General features: G+C 57.8%; 1 protein-coding gene across 4 annotated transcripts in view; it reads right to left on the bottom strand.

Moving 5' to 3' along the window:
* c9orf72 (C9orf72-SMCR8 complex subunit) overlaps positions 1-15746 on the bottom strand; it is a 39713-nt gene extending 23967 nt beyond the window's left edge. For 2 of the 4 annotated variants that reach the window (XM_060846213.1, XM_060846220.1), the window contains exons 1-2: positions 15663-15746; positions 4199-4679 (exon numbers count right to left, since the gene is read on the bottom strand). In XM_060846213.1, the coding sequence (XP_060702196.1) occupies positions 4199-4642 (444 nt within the window). In that variant the 5' untranslated portion in view covers positions 4643-4679; positions 15663-15746. Of the gene's footprint in view, positions 1-4198; positions 4680-15662 lie in introns of those variants that run through there. The other 2 variants (XM_060846229.1, XM_060846237.1) reach the window with 2 other exon arrangements.
* Positions 15747-17618: the final 1872 nt, after the last annotated feature.

Genomic DNA, 17618 nt, shown 5'->3' with positions numbered 1-17618 from the left:
GATGGGCAAGTTTGCAATCAAAGTCTAGTCTGTTATCCTCCTCCTTCCTTTCTCAAGATTCGTAGCAACAATCATTATATTACAATTATCTACCTTACACATCTGAATGCATGAGAAATATCCGTGTTGTGAATTTGTTTCTATTATGAAAAGTCTTTTTTTCAAAAAAATAAAAGAGACAAACTTCAAAATTCTACTTATTTAATGAGGGAAAGAAGACACAAGATTCCAAGTTTAAAACAGAAGACTATTTACTATGCAAAAAACATAAAAAAACACAAAATCTATCATCAAGAATTAATGAAACTATGTACAGATGAGCAACTCAAAATTGGATATCTGTAGGTGCTTTGATTCAGAGAAAACATGGCTGACACCCCAGTCAAATATCTTCCCATACCATTCCTATAAATCTTCAATTCCTTAGTATTTCTCTAATCTTTCCTTATATCTAAAATCCCTCATTCCTGGTATCAGTCTGGCAAATCTCCTTTGAACTCTTCCCAGGGATTAACATTCTTCCTTAAATAAGGTGTCCAAAACTGAACACTATACTCCAAATATGGTCTGACCAATGATTTGTAGAGGTAAAGCATCACTTCCTTGCTTTTACACTCTATGCCTCTATTTATAAACCCAAGCATGCTGTAATCCTTCTTAACTGTACCAACTTACCCAGCCACCTTCAGAGAATAATGCCCATAAATCCTGAGGATCCCTCAAAGTACAAAGACACTGAGGTGCACCCGAGTCTCAGCATTCCTTTGTCCCCTTTCATTTAAAAACATTAAATTTTTAGTTTTCCTACCATACACTTCACTATATTGCATCTGCTATGTTCTCGCCCAGTGATGTATATATATTGTGATGTTCGTTTGGGAAGGAAACCTACCATCCTTATCCAATTTGGCACCTCTAATACCATAAGGAAAAGTTGGTCTCTTGTTCCTGCTCTGCCATTCAATAGAATCAACCATCCTCACATCCCACATTCTTGCCTTTCCCCATTATCCTCGATTCCCCTACTGATCAAGAATCTATCTTAGACTTTAACATACAAAGCTACTCTGCCCCCACAGCTCTCTGTGGCACTGGATTCCAAAGACTGTCAATCTTCCTCATCTGTCTTAAATTGGCACCCTTTACTCTGAGACTATACCCTCTAGTCCTAGACTCTTTTACAAGGGGAAACATCCTCTTTGCACTAACTCAGTCAAGTCCCTTAAGAATAGTATATATTTCAGTGAGATCACATCTCATTATTCTAAATTCCAACGAGTAAAGTTTACCTTTACTCATAAGACAATCCCTCTATACCAAGGATCATTCTAGTGAACCTTCTTTGAAAAGCCTCCAATGAAATAGTATTTTTCCTTAAATAAGGGGACCCAAAATTGATCTCAGTATTGCAGATCTGGTCTCACCAACACCTTAAATTAAGACTTCTATTAGCCTTCCTGATTGCCTGCTGCACTTGTGTGCTAGATTTAGTGCACAAGTACTCCCAAGTCCCTTTGTGTTGCAGCTCTGCTCCATGTAATACTCCTTTCGTCCTCTCTTCCAAACTTCACATTTTCCCACATTATACTCTATTTGCCAACTTCTGGCCCACTTACTTAACCTGTCTGTAAACTCTTATATCCCTCTCGTAAATTACTTTTTGACGTTTTTGGATAGCCTGCATATTTGGCTATAGCATTCGCTTCCTTCCTACAAGTCGTTAATACATATTGCAAACTATACAAGCAACACTGTTGTCTGTAGAACTCTGTGATTACAGGCTGCCAGTCAGAAAAGAACCCCATTTTCCTACTCAATATTTCCTGCCCAATACCCAAGTCACTATCTATGTCAGTATACTACCTTCAAAAGCTACGAGGTCTTATTTTATGACTTAAACTTTTGTGGGTACCTTGTCAAATGCCTTCTGGAAGTCCAAATGCAATACTCTGGTTGAGACGTGTTCGAAAAATTCTAATAAATTACACAGGTACCATTTCCTTTTCACGGAGCCATGCTGACTCTGCTTGATTAGATTATTACTTTCTAAATGTTCTGCTATTAATTCCTTAATAACAGATTTCAATACTTTTCCAACAATAAATGTTAGGCTAATCGTACTACAGATATCTGCTTCATGCCTCGCATATTGGCAGTTTATTTCACCAGAATCTAGTGATTTTTGGAAAATTACAACCAATGTGTCCACTATCTCTGCTGATGCCTCTTTTAGAATCCTAGGATGCAAGTCATCAGGGCTAGGGGACTTACCTGCCTATAGCCCCATTGGCTTGTCTAATACTTTTTTATTGATGTTGGCACAACTTAATTCCTCCTCCGTATTATTTAGTACTAAAGGGTTGTTTGAAATATATTCCACCATAAAAGCTGATGCAAAATATCTGTTTACCTCCTCTGCCATTTTCTTGATCTCTATAGTCATCTTCCTAGATTCATTTTCTAAGTGGCCTCGATGTTTAGTCTGACCTCTCTCTTCCTTTTTATAAAGAAGCTGTTACTGTCAGTTTTTATATTCCTCACTAGACTATGCTCAGTATATTTTCTCTATTATCTTTGTCGTCCATCTTTGCTGGATTCTAACTTTTGCATCCTGATATGCATTTTCTTTCAGTTTAATACTCACCTTAACTTCCTTGATTAGCTATGGTTGTTTATCTCTCGCTTAGAATTTTTCCTACTTACTGGTGTATATTTTTGCTGACAGTCTTGCATTACTTCCTTAAATGTCTTTCCCGCTAATCTATTCACCCAGTTCAGTTTAGCTAACTCTATCATCATTTCATTATAATTCCCCTTAAGATTAAAGAGCTGTTTCCGACCCAAGTTTCTCATTCTCAAACTGAATATTAAATTCTATCACGTTATAATTACTACTTCCTGAGGGATATTTTACTTCTAAAGTCATTTAGACCTGCCTCATTACCCATTACCAGATCCAAGATAGCTTGCTCCCTGGTTGGCTCCATGATATATTGCTCGAGGAAAGTAACGCTATTCAAGCATTAGCTTGGCACTGTAAGGTCCTATGAGTATGACGGTGCTGCAGACACCACTGACCATCACTGGATACATCCTGGCTCACCAAAAGGGTAGGCCTAGCAGAGTCGGTGGCAAAGTGATATATCGTTGGAGAGAAGCTGCCCTGAGAGTTCTCAGCATTGATTCCAGACCCAATGGAGTCTCATGCCATCAGGTCAAACATGTACAAGGAAATCTGATTAGCATGGACCACACCATACCACCACCAAATCCCAGCTCCCCACATTATGTCCAGGACATATCAATATGAGTAACCACTGTACAGTCTTTATGGAGAATAATCCAATTTTTCATATTGAAGTTATATTCCATTATGTTGCGTGGCAATACTACCATGCTAAATGGGATAGATTCCAAACAGATTGAGCAACTAGCAGATCTAGACTGAGCATCCATGATGTGTTGTCAGCCATCAGCAGCAGGTGAAACTGCAAATGTTCACCTTGGACCGATGTGTTCCCTTTATATCTTTCTATGATTCTTCACCCTCAGCTTCTTTTCAGTTTCCTTAGAAATGATTAAATTCAGTTTCACTTCCAGAGGTACCTTTTCTACTTCCTGCTCAGTTTCTTTTTCAATTAAGCTTTCGTTTTGAATGTCGATTCGACTTCAACAACATGCAAAATAAACTTTGTCCCAGAAATTCGTTAGAATTTGCTCCCAAGTTCTGTTCTGGATGACCACAGTTGTACACTGGGAAGATTTAAGTTTCCATTTGTGCATCATCCACACTGAATGAATTAACAGAACAGACCACAATCAAACCTGGAATCTTCATGACTGCATGATTCATGTGCCACATCATCAGTGAAGGATTTAAGCAAAGTGTCCACCTGCTCTGAAGAGACTCATGGCTGTATTCAGAGAACACTACCCTGCTGCTTCTGAATGTGCAAGAAAAATATTAGCAATAGACATATAGCACAGGACTGGCCATGTCACCCAAAGCATTTTGGCAATTTATTTTGTAATGAAATGAAATGAAATGAAAGATATGTCATCCCCTTTGTCCATAATCTTCAAAGTGTAAACTCACTAACATTTCTCAATCATGTTGCAAATCGAAAAAGTAGTTAATGTTAGCAGATTCCAAGGTATGAGAATTGGAACACAAAGCATTTATTTACTAAAGACTTACCTTATACATCCATATTCTTCCTTTTCTAATAATGTGTGTTAGTCTGTCCACACACAATCTATGCAGAGGTAGGTAGAAACTTAGTTCAGTTTGTGGCAATATTACTGACAGAGCATAAGTACTACGGTCACCATTCATATTGCCATCAAATATCAATGAGATGATGATTACCCCTTTCTCTGACAGTACAAAAAACTTGACATCGATAGCTCCACTTTTGGCACTCCGAAGAATCTCACCATTTAAGGTGTGGTTTGCCAAAAATGTTATTTCGCCATCACTTAGCAGCAGCTGTTCACTTTTTGGAGCCCAGATATGTCTCACTCTCGGGCCAAGAATGTTGTCCCAGTACGCAAAAGTAGCAGCCAACAAAGGTGACCCACTGTCCAAGGGAATCTCTGTTTTTGCAACAGCTGGTGACTGAGGTGGACAGGCAGAAGACATATTTTCACCTCTGACAGAGATAATGTGTGAATGCCCACTGTAAAAAGTATCAAAGAGAAAAATGCACAAAATTCATTTTACGGGATACATTAAAAAAAACTGGAATTCTGCAATCTGTATCCTGACATTTTCCTCAATTCAACCTTCCCTAACTATTCTGTAACCATGCTCGTTAATCCGCCTATCTCGCCCCAGTTTTCCCCTTTTCATTTTCCCCTCAGCCTCTCTCGATCAGCACACCCACATCTCCCTATGTCTTTCTCACTCTTTCCCTTCCCATTGTCTCCGAACCATTCTCCCAATCCTTTCTCCGAGTCTCTCCCTCCACCTCCTTCCATCAAACCTCCCTCCCTGTCTCTCCGTACTCTTCTACATCCCTCACTCCTTTCAAACTTTTCAATCCCTCACTTTGTTTCTCCTTAACCCATCCTACTGCTCTTGCCCTTTAAATCTATTGCACCTCCGCCATCCTGCCCTCTTCCCTCCTGACAACTTCCACTTCTCTAACTCGCTCCATCCGTTCTTCCTCTTGCTCACATCCTGTCCTCCATCATCTTCTCATCCTCTCCTTCCTCCCACTCGATAACTCCCCCTCCATTCTCTGTCTCACATGCACAACCCCACTGTTCCCAGACCTTCTCAACCACACGCACCACCCATCTTCCACAACTCCTCCTCCACGGACAACCCCTTTCTACCCAAGAATCTCCTCCTACATCTTCCTTGCCACCCCTGCCTACTGCTCCCTTCGAACCCATCTCTTCTGCCCCCCTCCCCTCATCCCTTTCTCCTACTGCACTCCTCACCCTGCCCCCCTCCTCATCCCACTCTCCTGTTCCATCAACGCTGCTTTGTCCTCCCACCACCCCCCTTCTCCCTTCACCCCACTCCTTCCTCCATTGCCTCTTGTCCCCGTCCTCCCCTTCACTCCTGCCCCTTGACCCACACATTCACCTCAATCCAGCGCCCTTCCATCCCTGCTCCCTTCATCCTCACCACCCCTTGTACCTCTACTGCCTCCACTCTCCCCTCCCCCTGCCTCTAGCCTCCCTCCTCTTCACTTCTGTCCCCGCACACCCACCCCACTCTGCTGCCCCCTCAACCCTGCCAACTTCACCCCTCTCTCCTGCCTCCTTCCCTCCCCTGCACTCTGCCCATCTCCGGCACACCTTCCTCCCTGCCAACCCAACATTCTGCCCATCTCACACCTGTCTTCTGCCCCTTTTTCCCCTAGTCACCCCCACACATCCCTCCTGCACCCCAATCTCTGCCACCCCTCCCTCACCTCTATGCCACGGCCACCCCACCTGCCCTCATCCCCATCATGCCCCTCCAAATACCCACCCCATCTCCACCCCACCCGCGCAGCCCCACGTCCTGCCCCCTCCTGCCCGCACCCCCACCTCCTCCCCATTTCCTGGCGCCTCCCACCCACACACCCACCTCCTCCCCATCTCCTGCCCCCTCCCTCCCGCCCGCACCTCCACCTTCCCCCCACACCACCACCTCCTCCTCAGCTCCCGCCCGCACCTCCACCTTCCCCCGCACCACCACCTCTCCTCATCTCCCGCCTGCACTCCCACCTCCTCGCCATCTCCTGCCCCTCACCTCCCGCCCGCACCCCCACCTTCCCCCCGCACCACCACCTCCTCCTCACCTCCCGCCTGCACTCCCACCTCCTCGCCATCTCCTGCCCCTCACCTCCCGCCCGCACCTCCACCTTCCCCCCGAACCACCACCTCCTCCTCACCTCCCGCCCGCACCTCCACCTTCCCCCCGAACCACCACCTCCTCCTCACCTCCCGCCCGCACCTCCACCTTCCCCCCCCGCACCACCACCTCCTTCTCAACTCCCGCCCGCAGCTCCACCTTCCCCCCGCACCACCACCACCTCCTCATCTCCCGCCTGCACTCCCACCTCCTCGCCATCTCCTGCCCCTCACCTCCCGCCCGCACCTCCACCTTCCCCCCGCACCACCACCTCCTCCTCATCTCCCGCCTGCAATCCCACCTCCTCCCCATCTCCTGCCTCCTCCCTCCCGCCCGCACCTCCACCTTCCCCCCCGCACCACCACCTCCTGCACCTCACCTCAACCTTCCCCCCGCACCACCACCTCCGCCTCATCTCCCAGCTGCACTCCCACCTCCTCGCCATCTCCTGCCCCTCACCTCCCGCCTGCACCTCCACCTACCCCCGCACCACCACCTCGTCCTCACCTCCCGCCCGCACCTCCACCTTCCCCCAGCACCACCACCTCCTCCTCATCTCCCGCCCGCACCCCCACCTTCCCCCAGCACCACCACCTCCTCCTCCTCATCTCCCGCCCGCACCTCCACCTTCCCCCTGCACCACCACCTCCGGCCCCTCACCTCCCGCCCGCACCACTACCTTCCCCCCGCACCACCTCCTCCTCCTCATCTCCCGCCTGCATTCCCACCTCCTCGCCATCTCCTGCCCCTCACCTCCCGCCTGCATTCCCACCTCCTCGCCATCTCCTGCCCCTCACCTCCCGCCCGCACCTCCACCTCCTCCTCACCTCCCGCCCGCACCTCCCGCCCGCACCTCCACCTCCTCCTCACCTCCCGCCCGCACCTCCACCTTCCCCCAGCACCACCACCTCCTCCTCATCTCCCGCCCGCACCTCCACCTTCCCCCCCGCACCACCACCTCCTCCTCACCTCCCGCCCGCACCTCTACCTTCCCCCCGCACCACCACCACCTCCTCCTCCTCATCTCCCGCCTGCACTCCCACCTCCTGCCCCTCATCTCCCGCCCGCACCTCCACCTTCCCCCCGCACCACCACCTCCTCCTCATCTCCCGCCTGCATTCCCACCTCCTCGCCATCTCCTGCCCCTCACCTCCCGCCCGCACCTCCACCTCCTCCTCACCTCCCGCCCGCACCTCCACCTTCCCCCCGCAACACCACCTCCTCCTCACCTCCCGCCCGCACCTCCACCTTCCCCCCGCACCACCACCTCCTCCTCACCTCCCGCCCGCACCTCCACCTTCCCCCCCCGCACCACCACCTCCTCCTCACCTCCCGCCCGCACCTCCACCACCACCTCCTCCTCCTCATCTCCCGCCTGCACTCCCACCTCCTGCCCCTCATCTCCCGCCCGCACCTCCATCTTCCCCCCGCACCACCTCCTCCTCCTCACCTCCCGCCCGCACCTCCACCTTCCCCCCGCACCTCCACCTTCCCCCCGCACCACCACCTCCTCCTCCTCATCTCCCGCCTGCACTCCCACCTCCTCCCCACCACCTGGCCCCTCCCTCCCGCACCACCACCTCCTTCTCACCTCCCGCCCACAACTCCACCTTCCCCCCGCACCACCACCTCCTCCTCACCTCCCGCCCGCACCTCCACCTTCCCCCCGCACCACCACCTCCTCCTCACCTCCCGCCCGCACCTCTACCTTCCCCCCGCACCACCACCACCTCCTCCTCCTCATCTCCCGCCTGCACTCCCACCTCCTGCCCCATATCTCCCGCCCGCACCTCCACCTCCTCCTCATCTCCCGCCTGCACTCCCACCTCCTCCCCACCTCCTGGCCCCTCCCTCCCGCCCGCACCTCCACCTTCCCCCCGAACCACCACCTCCTCCTCACCTCCCGCCCGCACCTCCACCATCCCCCCGATCCACCACCTCCTCCTCACCTCCCGCCCGCACCTCCACCTTCCCCCCCGCACCACCACCTCCTTCTCAACTCCCGCCCGCAGCTCCACCTTCCCCCCGCACCACCACCACCTCCTCATCTCCCGCCTGCACTCCCACCTCCTCCCCATCTCCTGCCTCCTCCCTCCCGCCCGCACCTCCACCTTCCCCCCCGCACCACCACCTCCTGCACCTCACCTCAACCTTCCCCCCGCACCACCACCTCCGCCTCATCTCCCAGCTGCACTCCCACCTCCTCGCCATCTCCTGCCCCTCACCTCCCGCCCGCACCTCCACCTACCCCCGCACCACCACCTCGTCCTCACCTCCCGCCCGCACCTCCACCTTCCCCCAGCACCACCACCTCCTCCTCCTCATCTCCCGCCCGCACCTCCACCTTCCCCCTGCACCACCACCTCCGGCCCCTCACCTCCCGCCCGCACCACTACCTTCCCCCCGCACCACCTCCTCCTCCTCATCTCCCGCCTGCATTCCCACCTCCTCGCCATCTCCTGCCCCTCACCTCCCGCCTGCATTCCCACCTCCTCGCCATCTCCTGCCCCTCACCTCCCGCCCGCACCTCCACCTCCTCCTCACCTCCCGCCCGCACCTCCACCTTCCCCCCAGCACCACCACCTCACCTCCCGCCCGCACCTCTACCTTCCCCCCGCACCACCACCACCTCCTCCTCCTCATCTCCCGCCTGCACTCCCACCTCCTGCCCCTCATCTCCCGCCCGCACCTCCACCTTCCCCCCGCACCACCACCTCCTCCTCATCTCCCGCCTGCATTCCCACCTCCTCGCCATCTCCTGCCCCTCACCTCCCGCCCGCACCTCCACCTCCTCCTCACCTCCCGCCCGCACCTCCACCTTCCCCCCGCAACACCACCTCCTCCTCACCTCCCGCCCGCACCTCCACCTTCCCCCCGCACCACCACCTCCTCCTCACCTCCCGCCCGCACCTCCACCTTCCCCCCCCGCACCACCACCTCCTCCTCACCTCCCGCCCGCACCTCCACCACCACCTCCTCCTCATCTCCCGCCTGCACTCCCACCTCCTGCCCCTCATCTCCCGCCCGCACCTCCACCTTCCCCCCGCACCACCACCTCCTCCTCATCTCCCGCCTGCACTCCCACCTCCTCGCCATCTCCTGCCCCTCACCTCCCGCCCGCACCTCCACCTCCTCCTCACCTCCCGCCCGCACCTCCACCTTCCCCCCGCAACACCACCTCCTCCTCACCTCGCGCCCGCACCTCCACCTTCCCCCCGCACCACCACCTCCTCCTCACCTCCCGCCCGCACCTCCACCTTCCCCCCGCACCACCACCTCCTCCTCACCTCCCGCCCGCACCTCCACCTTCCCCCCGCACCACCACCTCCTCCTCACCTCCCGCCCGCACCTCCACCTTCCCCCCGCACCACCACCTCCTCCTCACCTCCCGCCCGCACCTCCACCTTCCCCCCGCACCACCACCTCCTCCTCATCTCCCGCCTGCACTCCCACCTCCTGCCCCTCATCTCCCGCCCGCACCTCCACCTTCCCCCCGCACCACCACCTCCTCCTCATCTCCCGCCTGCACTCCCACCTCCTCGCCATCTCCTGCCCCTCACCTCCCGCCCGCACCTCCACCTCCTCCTCACCTCCCGCCCGCACCTCCACCTTCCCCCCGCAACACCACCTCCTCCTCACCTCGCGCCCGCACCTCCACCTTCCCCCCGCACCACCACCTCCTCCTCACCTCCCGCCCGCACCTCCACCTTCCCCCCGCACCACCACCTCCTCCTCACCTCCCGCCCGCACCTCCACCTTCCCCCCGCACCACCACCTCCTCCTCACCTCCCGCCCGCACCTCCACCTTCCCCCCGCACCACCACCTCCTCCTCACCTCCCGCCCGCACCTCCACCTTCCCCCCGCACCTCCACCTCCTCCTCATCTCCCGCCTGCACTCCCACCTCCTCGCCATCTCCTGCCCCTCACCTCCACCTTCCCCCCGCACCACCACCTCCTACTCACCTCCCGCCTGCACAGCCACCTTCCCCCCGCACCACCACCTCCTCCTCACCTCCCGCCCGCACCACCACCTTCCCACCTCCCGCCCGCACCTCCACCTTCCCCCCGCACCACCACCTCCTCCTCCTCATCTCCCGCCTGCACTCACACCTCCTCTCCACCTCCTGGCCCCTCCCTCCCGCCCGCCCACACCACCACCTCCTTCTCACCTCCCGCCCACACCTCCACCTTCCCCCCGCACCACCACCTCCTTCTCACCTCCCGCCCACACCTCCACCTTCCCCCCGCACCACCACCTCCTCCTCCTCACCTCCCGCCCGCACCTCCACCTTCCCCCCGCACCACCACCTCCTCCTCCTCACCTCCCGCCCGCACCTCCACCTTCCCCCCGCACCTCCACCTTCCCCCCGCACCACCACCTCCTCCTCCTCATCTCCCGCCTGCACTCCCACCTCCTCCCCACCACCTGGCCCCTCCCTCCCGCACCACCACCTCCTTCTCACCTCCCGCCCACAACTCCACCTTCCCCCCGCACCACCACCTCCTCCTCCTCACCTCCCGCCCGCACCTCCACCTTCCCCCCGCACCACCACCTCCTCCTCACCTCCCGCCCGCACCTCCACCTTCCCCCCGCACCACCACCTCCTCCTCACCTCCCGCCCGCACCTCTACCTTCCCCCCGCACCACCACCACCTCCTCCTCCTCATCTCCCGCCTGCACTCCCACCTCCTGCCCCATATCTCCCGCCCGCACCTCCACCTCCTCCTCATCTCCCGCCTGCACTCCCACCTCCTCCCCACCTCCTGGCCCCTCCCTCCCGCCCGCACCACCACCTCCTTCTCACCTCCCACCCACACCTCCACCTTCCCCCCGCACCACCACCTCCTCCTCCTCACCTCCCGCCCGCACCTCCACCTTCCCCCCGCACCACCACCTCCTCCTCACCTCCCGCCCGCAGCTCCACCTTCCCCCCGAACCACCACCTCCTCCTCACCTCCCGCCTGCACTCCCACCTCCTCGCCATCTCCTGCCCCTCACCTCCCGCCCGCACCTCCACCTTCCCCCCGAACCACCAACTCCTCCTCACCTCCCGCCTGCACTCCCACCTCCTCCCCATCTCCTGCCCCCTCCCTCCCGCCCGCACCTCCACCTTCCCCCCGCACCACAACCTCCTCCTCATCTCCCGCATGCACTCCCACCTCCTCGCCATCTCCTGCCCCTCACCTCCCGCCCGCACCTCCACCTTCCCCCCCGCACCACCACCTCCTCATCTCCCGCCTGCACTCCCACCTCCTCGCCATCTCCTGCCCCTCACCTCCCGCCCGCACTCCCACCTCCTCGCCATCTCCTGCCCCTCACCTCCCGCCCGCACCTCCACCTCCTCCTCACCTCCCGCCCGCACCTCCACCTCCTCCTCACCTCCCGCTCGCACCTCCACCTTCCCCCCGCACCACCACCTCCTCCTCACCTCCCGCCCGCACCTCCACCTTCCCCCCGCACCACCACCACCTCCTCCTCATCTCCCGCCTGCACTCCCACCTCCTCGCCATCTCCTGCCCCTCACCTCCCGCCCGCACCTCCACCTTCCCCCCTCGCCATCTCCTGCCCCTCACCTCCCGCCCGCACCTCCACCTTCCCCCCTCGCCATCTCCTGCCCCTCACCTCCCGCCCACACCTCCACCTTCCCCCCTCGCCATCTCCTGCCCCTCACCTCCCGCCCGCACCTCCACCTCCCGCCCGCACCACCACCGCCTCGCCATCTCCTGCCCCTCACCTCCCGCCCGCACCACCACCGCCTCGCCATCTCCTGCCCCTCACCTCCCGCTCGCACCACCACCGCCTCGCCATCTCCTGCCCCTCACCTCCCGCCCGCACCACCACCGCCTCGCCATCTCCTGCCCCTCACCTCCCGCCCGCACCACCACCGCCTCGCCATCTCCTGCCCCTCACCTCCCGCCCGCACCACCACCGCCTCGCCATCTCCTGCCCCTCACCTCCCGCCCGCACCTCCACCTCCTCCTCACCTCCCGCCCGCACCTCCACCTCCTCCTCACCTCCCGCTCGCACCTCCACCTTCCCCCCGCACCACCACCTCCTCCTCACCTCCCGCCCGCACCTCCACCTTCCCCCCGCACCACCACCTCCTCCTCATCTCCCGCCTGCACTCCCACCTCCTCGCCATCTCCTGCCCCTCACCTCCCGCCCGCACCTCCACCTTCCCTCCTCACCATCTCCTGCCCCTCACCTCCCGCCCGCACCTCCACCTTCCCCCCTCGCCATCTCCTGCCCCTCACTTCCCGCCCGCACCTCCACCTTCCCCCCTCGCCATCTCCTGCCCCTCACCTCCCGCCCGCACCACCACCGCCTCGCCATCTCCTGCCCCTCACCTCCCGCTCGCACCACCACCGCCTCGCCATCTCCTGCCCCTCACCACCACCGCCTCGCCATCTCCAGCCCCTCACCTCCCGCCCGCACCACCACCGCCTCGCCATCTCCTGCCCCTCACCTCCCGCCCGCACCACCACCGCCTCGCCATCTCCTGCCCCTCACCTCCCGCCCGCACCTCCACCTCCTCCTCACCTCCCGCCCGCACCTCCACCTTCCCCCCGCACCACCACCTCCTCCTCATCTCCCGCCTGCACTCCCACCTCCTCGCCATCTCCTGCCCCTCACCTCCCGCCCGCACCTCCACCTTCCCTCCTCACCATCTCCTGCCCCTCACCTCCCGCCCGCACCTCCACCTTCCCCCCTCGCCATCTCCTGCCCCTCACCTCCCGCCCGCACCTCCACCTTCCCCCCTCGCCATCTCCTGCCCCTCACCTCCCGCCCGCACCTCCACCTTCCCCTCCCGCCCGCACCACCACCGCCTCGCCATCTCCTGCCCCTCACCTCCCGCCCGCACCACCACCGCCTCGCCATCTCCTGCCCCTCACCTCCCGCCCGCACCACCACCGCCTCGCCATCTCCTGCCCCTCACCTCCCGCCCGCACCACCACCGCCTCGCCATCTCCTGCCCCTCACCTCCCGCCCGCACCACCACCGCCTCGCCATCTCCTGCCCCTCACCTCCCGCCCGCACCACCACCGCCTCGCCATCTCCTGCCCCTCACCTCCCGCCCGCCCCCCCAACTCCTCCCCATCTCCTGCCCCCTCCCTCCCGCCCGCACCCACACCTCCTGCCCCCTACTGCCCACACCCCCACCTCTTCCCCCCCCCCACTGCCTGCACCCCCACCTCCTGCGCCCTCTTTCCCATCCGCATCCCCACCTCCTGCCCCCTCCATCCTCCTCCTCCCCCAACCCACCCAGACCCCCACCCCCTCCCCATCTCCTGCCCCCTCCCGCCCGCACCCACATTTCCCGCCTGCACCCCACCTCCTGCCCCCTTCCTCCCGCCCGCACCCCCACCTCCTGCACCCTCCATCCCGCACCCTCCCTATCTCTTGCTCCCCCCTCCCGCCCGCACCCCCAACTCCTCCCCTCTCCTGCCCCCTCCCGCCCGCACCCCCACATTCTCCCCATCTCCTACCCCCCCTTCCAGCTGCACACCTACCTTCTCCCCATCTCCTGCCCCCCCCTCCTGCCTGTATCCCCACCTCCTGCCCCCCCTGCCTGTATCCCCACCTCCTGCCCCCTCCCACCCGCACCATCCCCATCTCCTGCCCTCTGTCCCGCCCACACCCACCTCTTCCCCTCCTCCCGCACTCCCCACCTCCTCCCCCACTCCCCACCTCCTCCCCCACTCCCGCACGTCCACCTCCCTCCTGCACCTCCACCTCCTCCCAATCTCCAGCCCCCTACTTCCCACCCGCACCCCCAACTCCTCCCCATCTCCTGCCCGCACCCCCAACTCCTCCCCATCTCCTGCCCCCTCCCGCCTGCACCCCCACCTTCTCCCCATCTCCTACCCCCCACTTCCGGCCGCACACCTACCTCCTCCCCATCTCCAGTCCCCCCCTCTCCCGCCTGTATTCCACCTCCTCCCCACCTCCTGCCCCCTCCCGCCCACACCCTCCCCATCTCCTGCCCTCTCTGCCCCTCCCGCACCCATCTCCTCCCCTCCTCCCGCACTCCCCACCTCCTACAGCCCTCCGGCACACCCCACCCCTCCCGCCTCTCCCGCACCCCCCACCTCTCCCACAATCGCCACCTCCTCCACCCCTCCCACCACTCCCCCACCCCCCATCTCCTCCACCCATCTTGCCGCACCCACCACCTCCTCTACTTCTTTTGCCCGCACTCCCATCTCATCCCCCGTCCCACACTCCCCAATTCTTCGACCCCTCCCACCACCTCCCCCGTGTCCCCACACCCCACTATCCTGCATGGCTTTGTCCCCCAATCCCTCCACCTCCCCCCCCCCACACACACACACACACATCTCCACCTCGCCCCCCCACACACACACATCTCCACCTCGCCCCCCCCACACACACACATCTCCACCTCGCCCCCCCCACACACACACACACACATCTCCACCTCGCCCCCCCCACACACACACACACACATCTCCACCTCGCCCCCCCCACACACACACATCTCCACCTCGCCCCCCCCACACACACACATCTCCACCTCGCCCCCCCACACACACATCTCCACCTCGCCCCCCCACACACACATCTCCACCTCGCCCCCCCCCACACACACACACACACATCTCCACCTCGCCCCCCCACACACACACATCTCCACCTCGCCCCCCCACACACACACATCTCCACCTCGCCCCCCCCACACACACACACACACATCTCCACCTCGCCCCCCCCACACACACACACACACATCTCCACCTCGCCCCCCCCCCACACACACATCTCCACCTCGCCCCCCCCACACACACACATCTCCACCTCGCCCCCCCCACACACACACATCTCCACCTCGCCCCCCCCCACACACACATCTCCACCTCGCCCCCCCACACACACATCTCCATCTCCACCTCCCCCCCCACACACACATCTCCATCTCCACCTCCCCCCCCACACACACACACACATATCTCCACCTCCCCCCACCCAGCCCCATCTACGCCCCTCACACCCCTCCCGACCACACCCCCAGCTACGCTCCCCTCTACTCCTGCCCGCAGCCCCATCTCTCCCCCGCACTCTATCTCTCCCCCTACTTGTACCCCTCTCTCCTGCACCCCGTCTTCACCCCCCCCCCCCCCTTGCCCCTTCTCCCCACTCTCCTACACCTCCTCCTCCCACCCCTCTCCTGCTCCTCAACCCATTCCCACTCTCTGGGAGCCCCTGCTCTCCAACACCGCGCGCGTCCTCTCCCCACCTCCCCCTTGCCTCATTCCATACACCGCCCTCTAACACTCCCCATCCCGAACCTCGATTTCCTCCGATCACCACCGTGTTCTCGACATCTCTTTTTTTTGTCTCTCTGAAATCTGGCTGCAATGTAAACACGGAACCAGCCGCGCCGATTACGTCACTTCCGCCCGAGCAGGGGGCGGGGCTAAGAGGGCAGTTTAACTGCTGCAGATTCAAATTGGGCGGCGGTTTAACGGCTTTAGCAGGCCGCGTGGCTACTCAGTGTCTCCGGCACTCGCTCTTATTTAAATTTTCGCCTGATACAGACTCCGTGCCAAGCATTGATTTTAATTTCGAAAATATTAGTGTCCAGCTCCCCCCAGTCAAAAAGTTGAAGTGCTTCGGATCAAGTATTATTGCACGCAACCTTCCACAAACATCAGACATAATGACCAGATAGCTTTGCCCACGTTGACAGGCGGTTAGAAATTTGCCAGAATATCATCGACAACTTGCTTACAGTTCTTCAAAATAGTCCCATAAGATGTCTATCATCAGACAGCAGACTTTTATGAGGGGTGGGGGGAGATGGGGGGTGTAGCCTTGAACTTGTTTTCAGATCCAATGGGGTAACAATTCTATTATGAAGAAAGAATTTCCATTCATACAGTGTATTTCATAACTTGAAGTCTTCTCATAACACTTTGTAGCCAGCAATGCCATATTGGACCCGAAACACTGTTGCAATGTGCAAAATAGTAACCGATTTATCCACACCAGGTTCTTAAGAACATCAAGTGGTTGTGTGCTCCAAAAGCTAGTGCTTCCAATTAAGCCTGTTGGACTATAACCTGGTGTTGTGTGATTTGTAACTTTGTACACCCCAGTCCAACACCGGCATCTCCAAATCTTAAGAAATGGCATGGACAGGAGGTTTGGGGCAAACTATATCATACCCAGCTCACAGCTGTGATATCCTAGTTGATGATAACACACCAATGTGTTTGTGATCACAGATTCCGAAGTCAAGCTGAAATTCAGCATTTAACAACGAACAGTTTTGTAGCATGTAATTGATTGTTGAAATGATACTTTCCTCCTGACTCACCATGTTATTAAGGTCCATCCTAGAAAAGAAATAATTTTTAGGCCTGTTATAAGTGATTTCTGTCTAGGCTTTCTGAATCTCCGGAGAATAGTTCCTGACACTTGGCTAACTATTCTAACTCTAGGGATCTGATTCAGAACAACCGGGTCCTGCCTCCGAACTCTGCCAACCGCGGACTGTCCTTTAACCCTTGTATCAAGGGAGACTGTCCGCAAGGTTAAGTTCAAAAAGGCGAACTCCAAGTTGACTGGTATCAGCCCTTATCCCCACCGGCTATCACTTCTCCCGTGGCAAATCGAAATACTGCGAGACACACATAAACGGAGCAACAGATGTTTATTCAATCTTCGAAGATTGGGCGAGTTTCCAAAAAGGACTTCGGAAACCGCGCCGGAAGATTTTACAGCACCAATATTTATACATTATTTTTACATTCAAAAACATTAGTGATAATTCCATTGGTTAAAAACATCTCACGCTATGGATTTTCTCACATTAAAAATCATTAATGACAATTCCATTGGTTAAAACATTTCACGCTTTTCTCTGCCAATTCCTTAATTAAAATGTTATACTATTTTAACAATTTTTGCTAGTTAGAACATTCCTTTGTTATCTCCATGTTCTTGCTGGTTAAAGCATTTATTGATTTTTTGTATGTCATAAAAAGAGCTTTCATTGTATTTTGCCCTCTGTGTCTAACTGAAGCATTCCTTGGTATCTTGCCCAAGGTTACCATGTTCCTGGCATAACAGAGCTGACTTCTAGTTCATGCTTCTCTATGGCCTAGCCGAACATTAGTCTCATAATTTAGCCTTTATTCATTAAACCTCAGTTTTAGTACAGAAATTACCCCACTCATACCAAGAGAGAGTGTGTGTGTGTGTGTGTGTGTGTGTGCGTGAGTGAGTTATGTGTGTGTGTG

Source organism: Hemiscyllium ocellatum, chromosome 2 (genome assembly GCF_020745735.1).
Source record: "Hemiscyllium ocellatum isolate sHemOce1 chromosome 2, sHemOce1.pat.X.cur, whole genome shotgun sequence".
NCBI classification, from domain to species: Eukaryota; Metazoa; Chordata; class Chondrichthyes; order Orectolobiformes; family Hemiscylliidae; genus Hemiscyllium; species Hemiscyllium ocellatum.
This window is presented reverse-complemented; position numbering and strand designations above follow the sequence as displayed.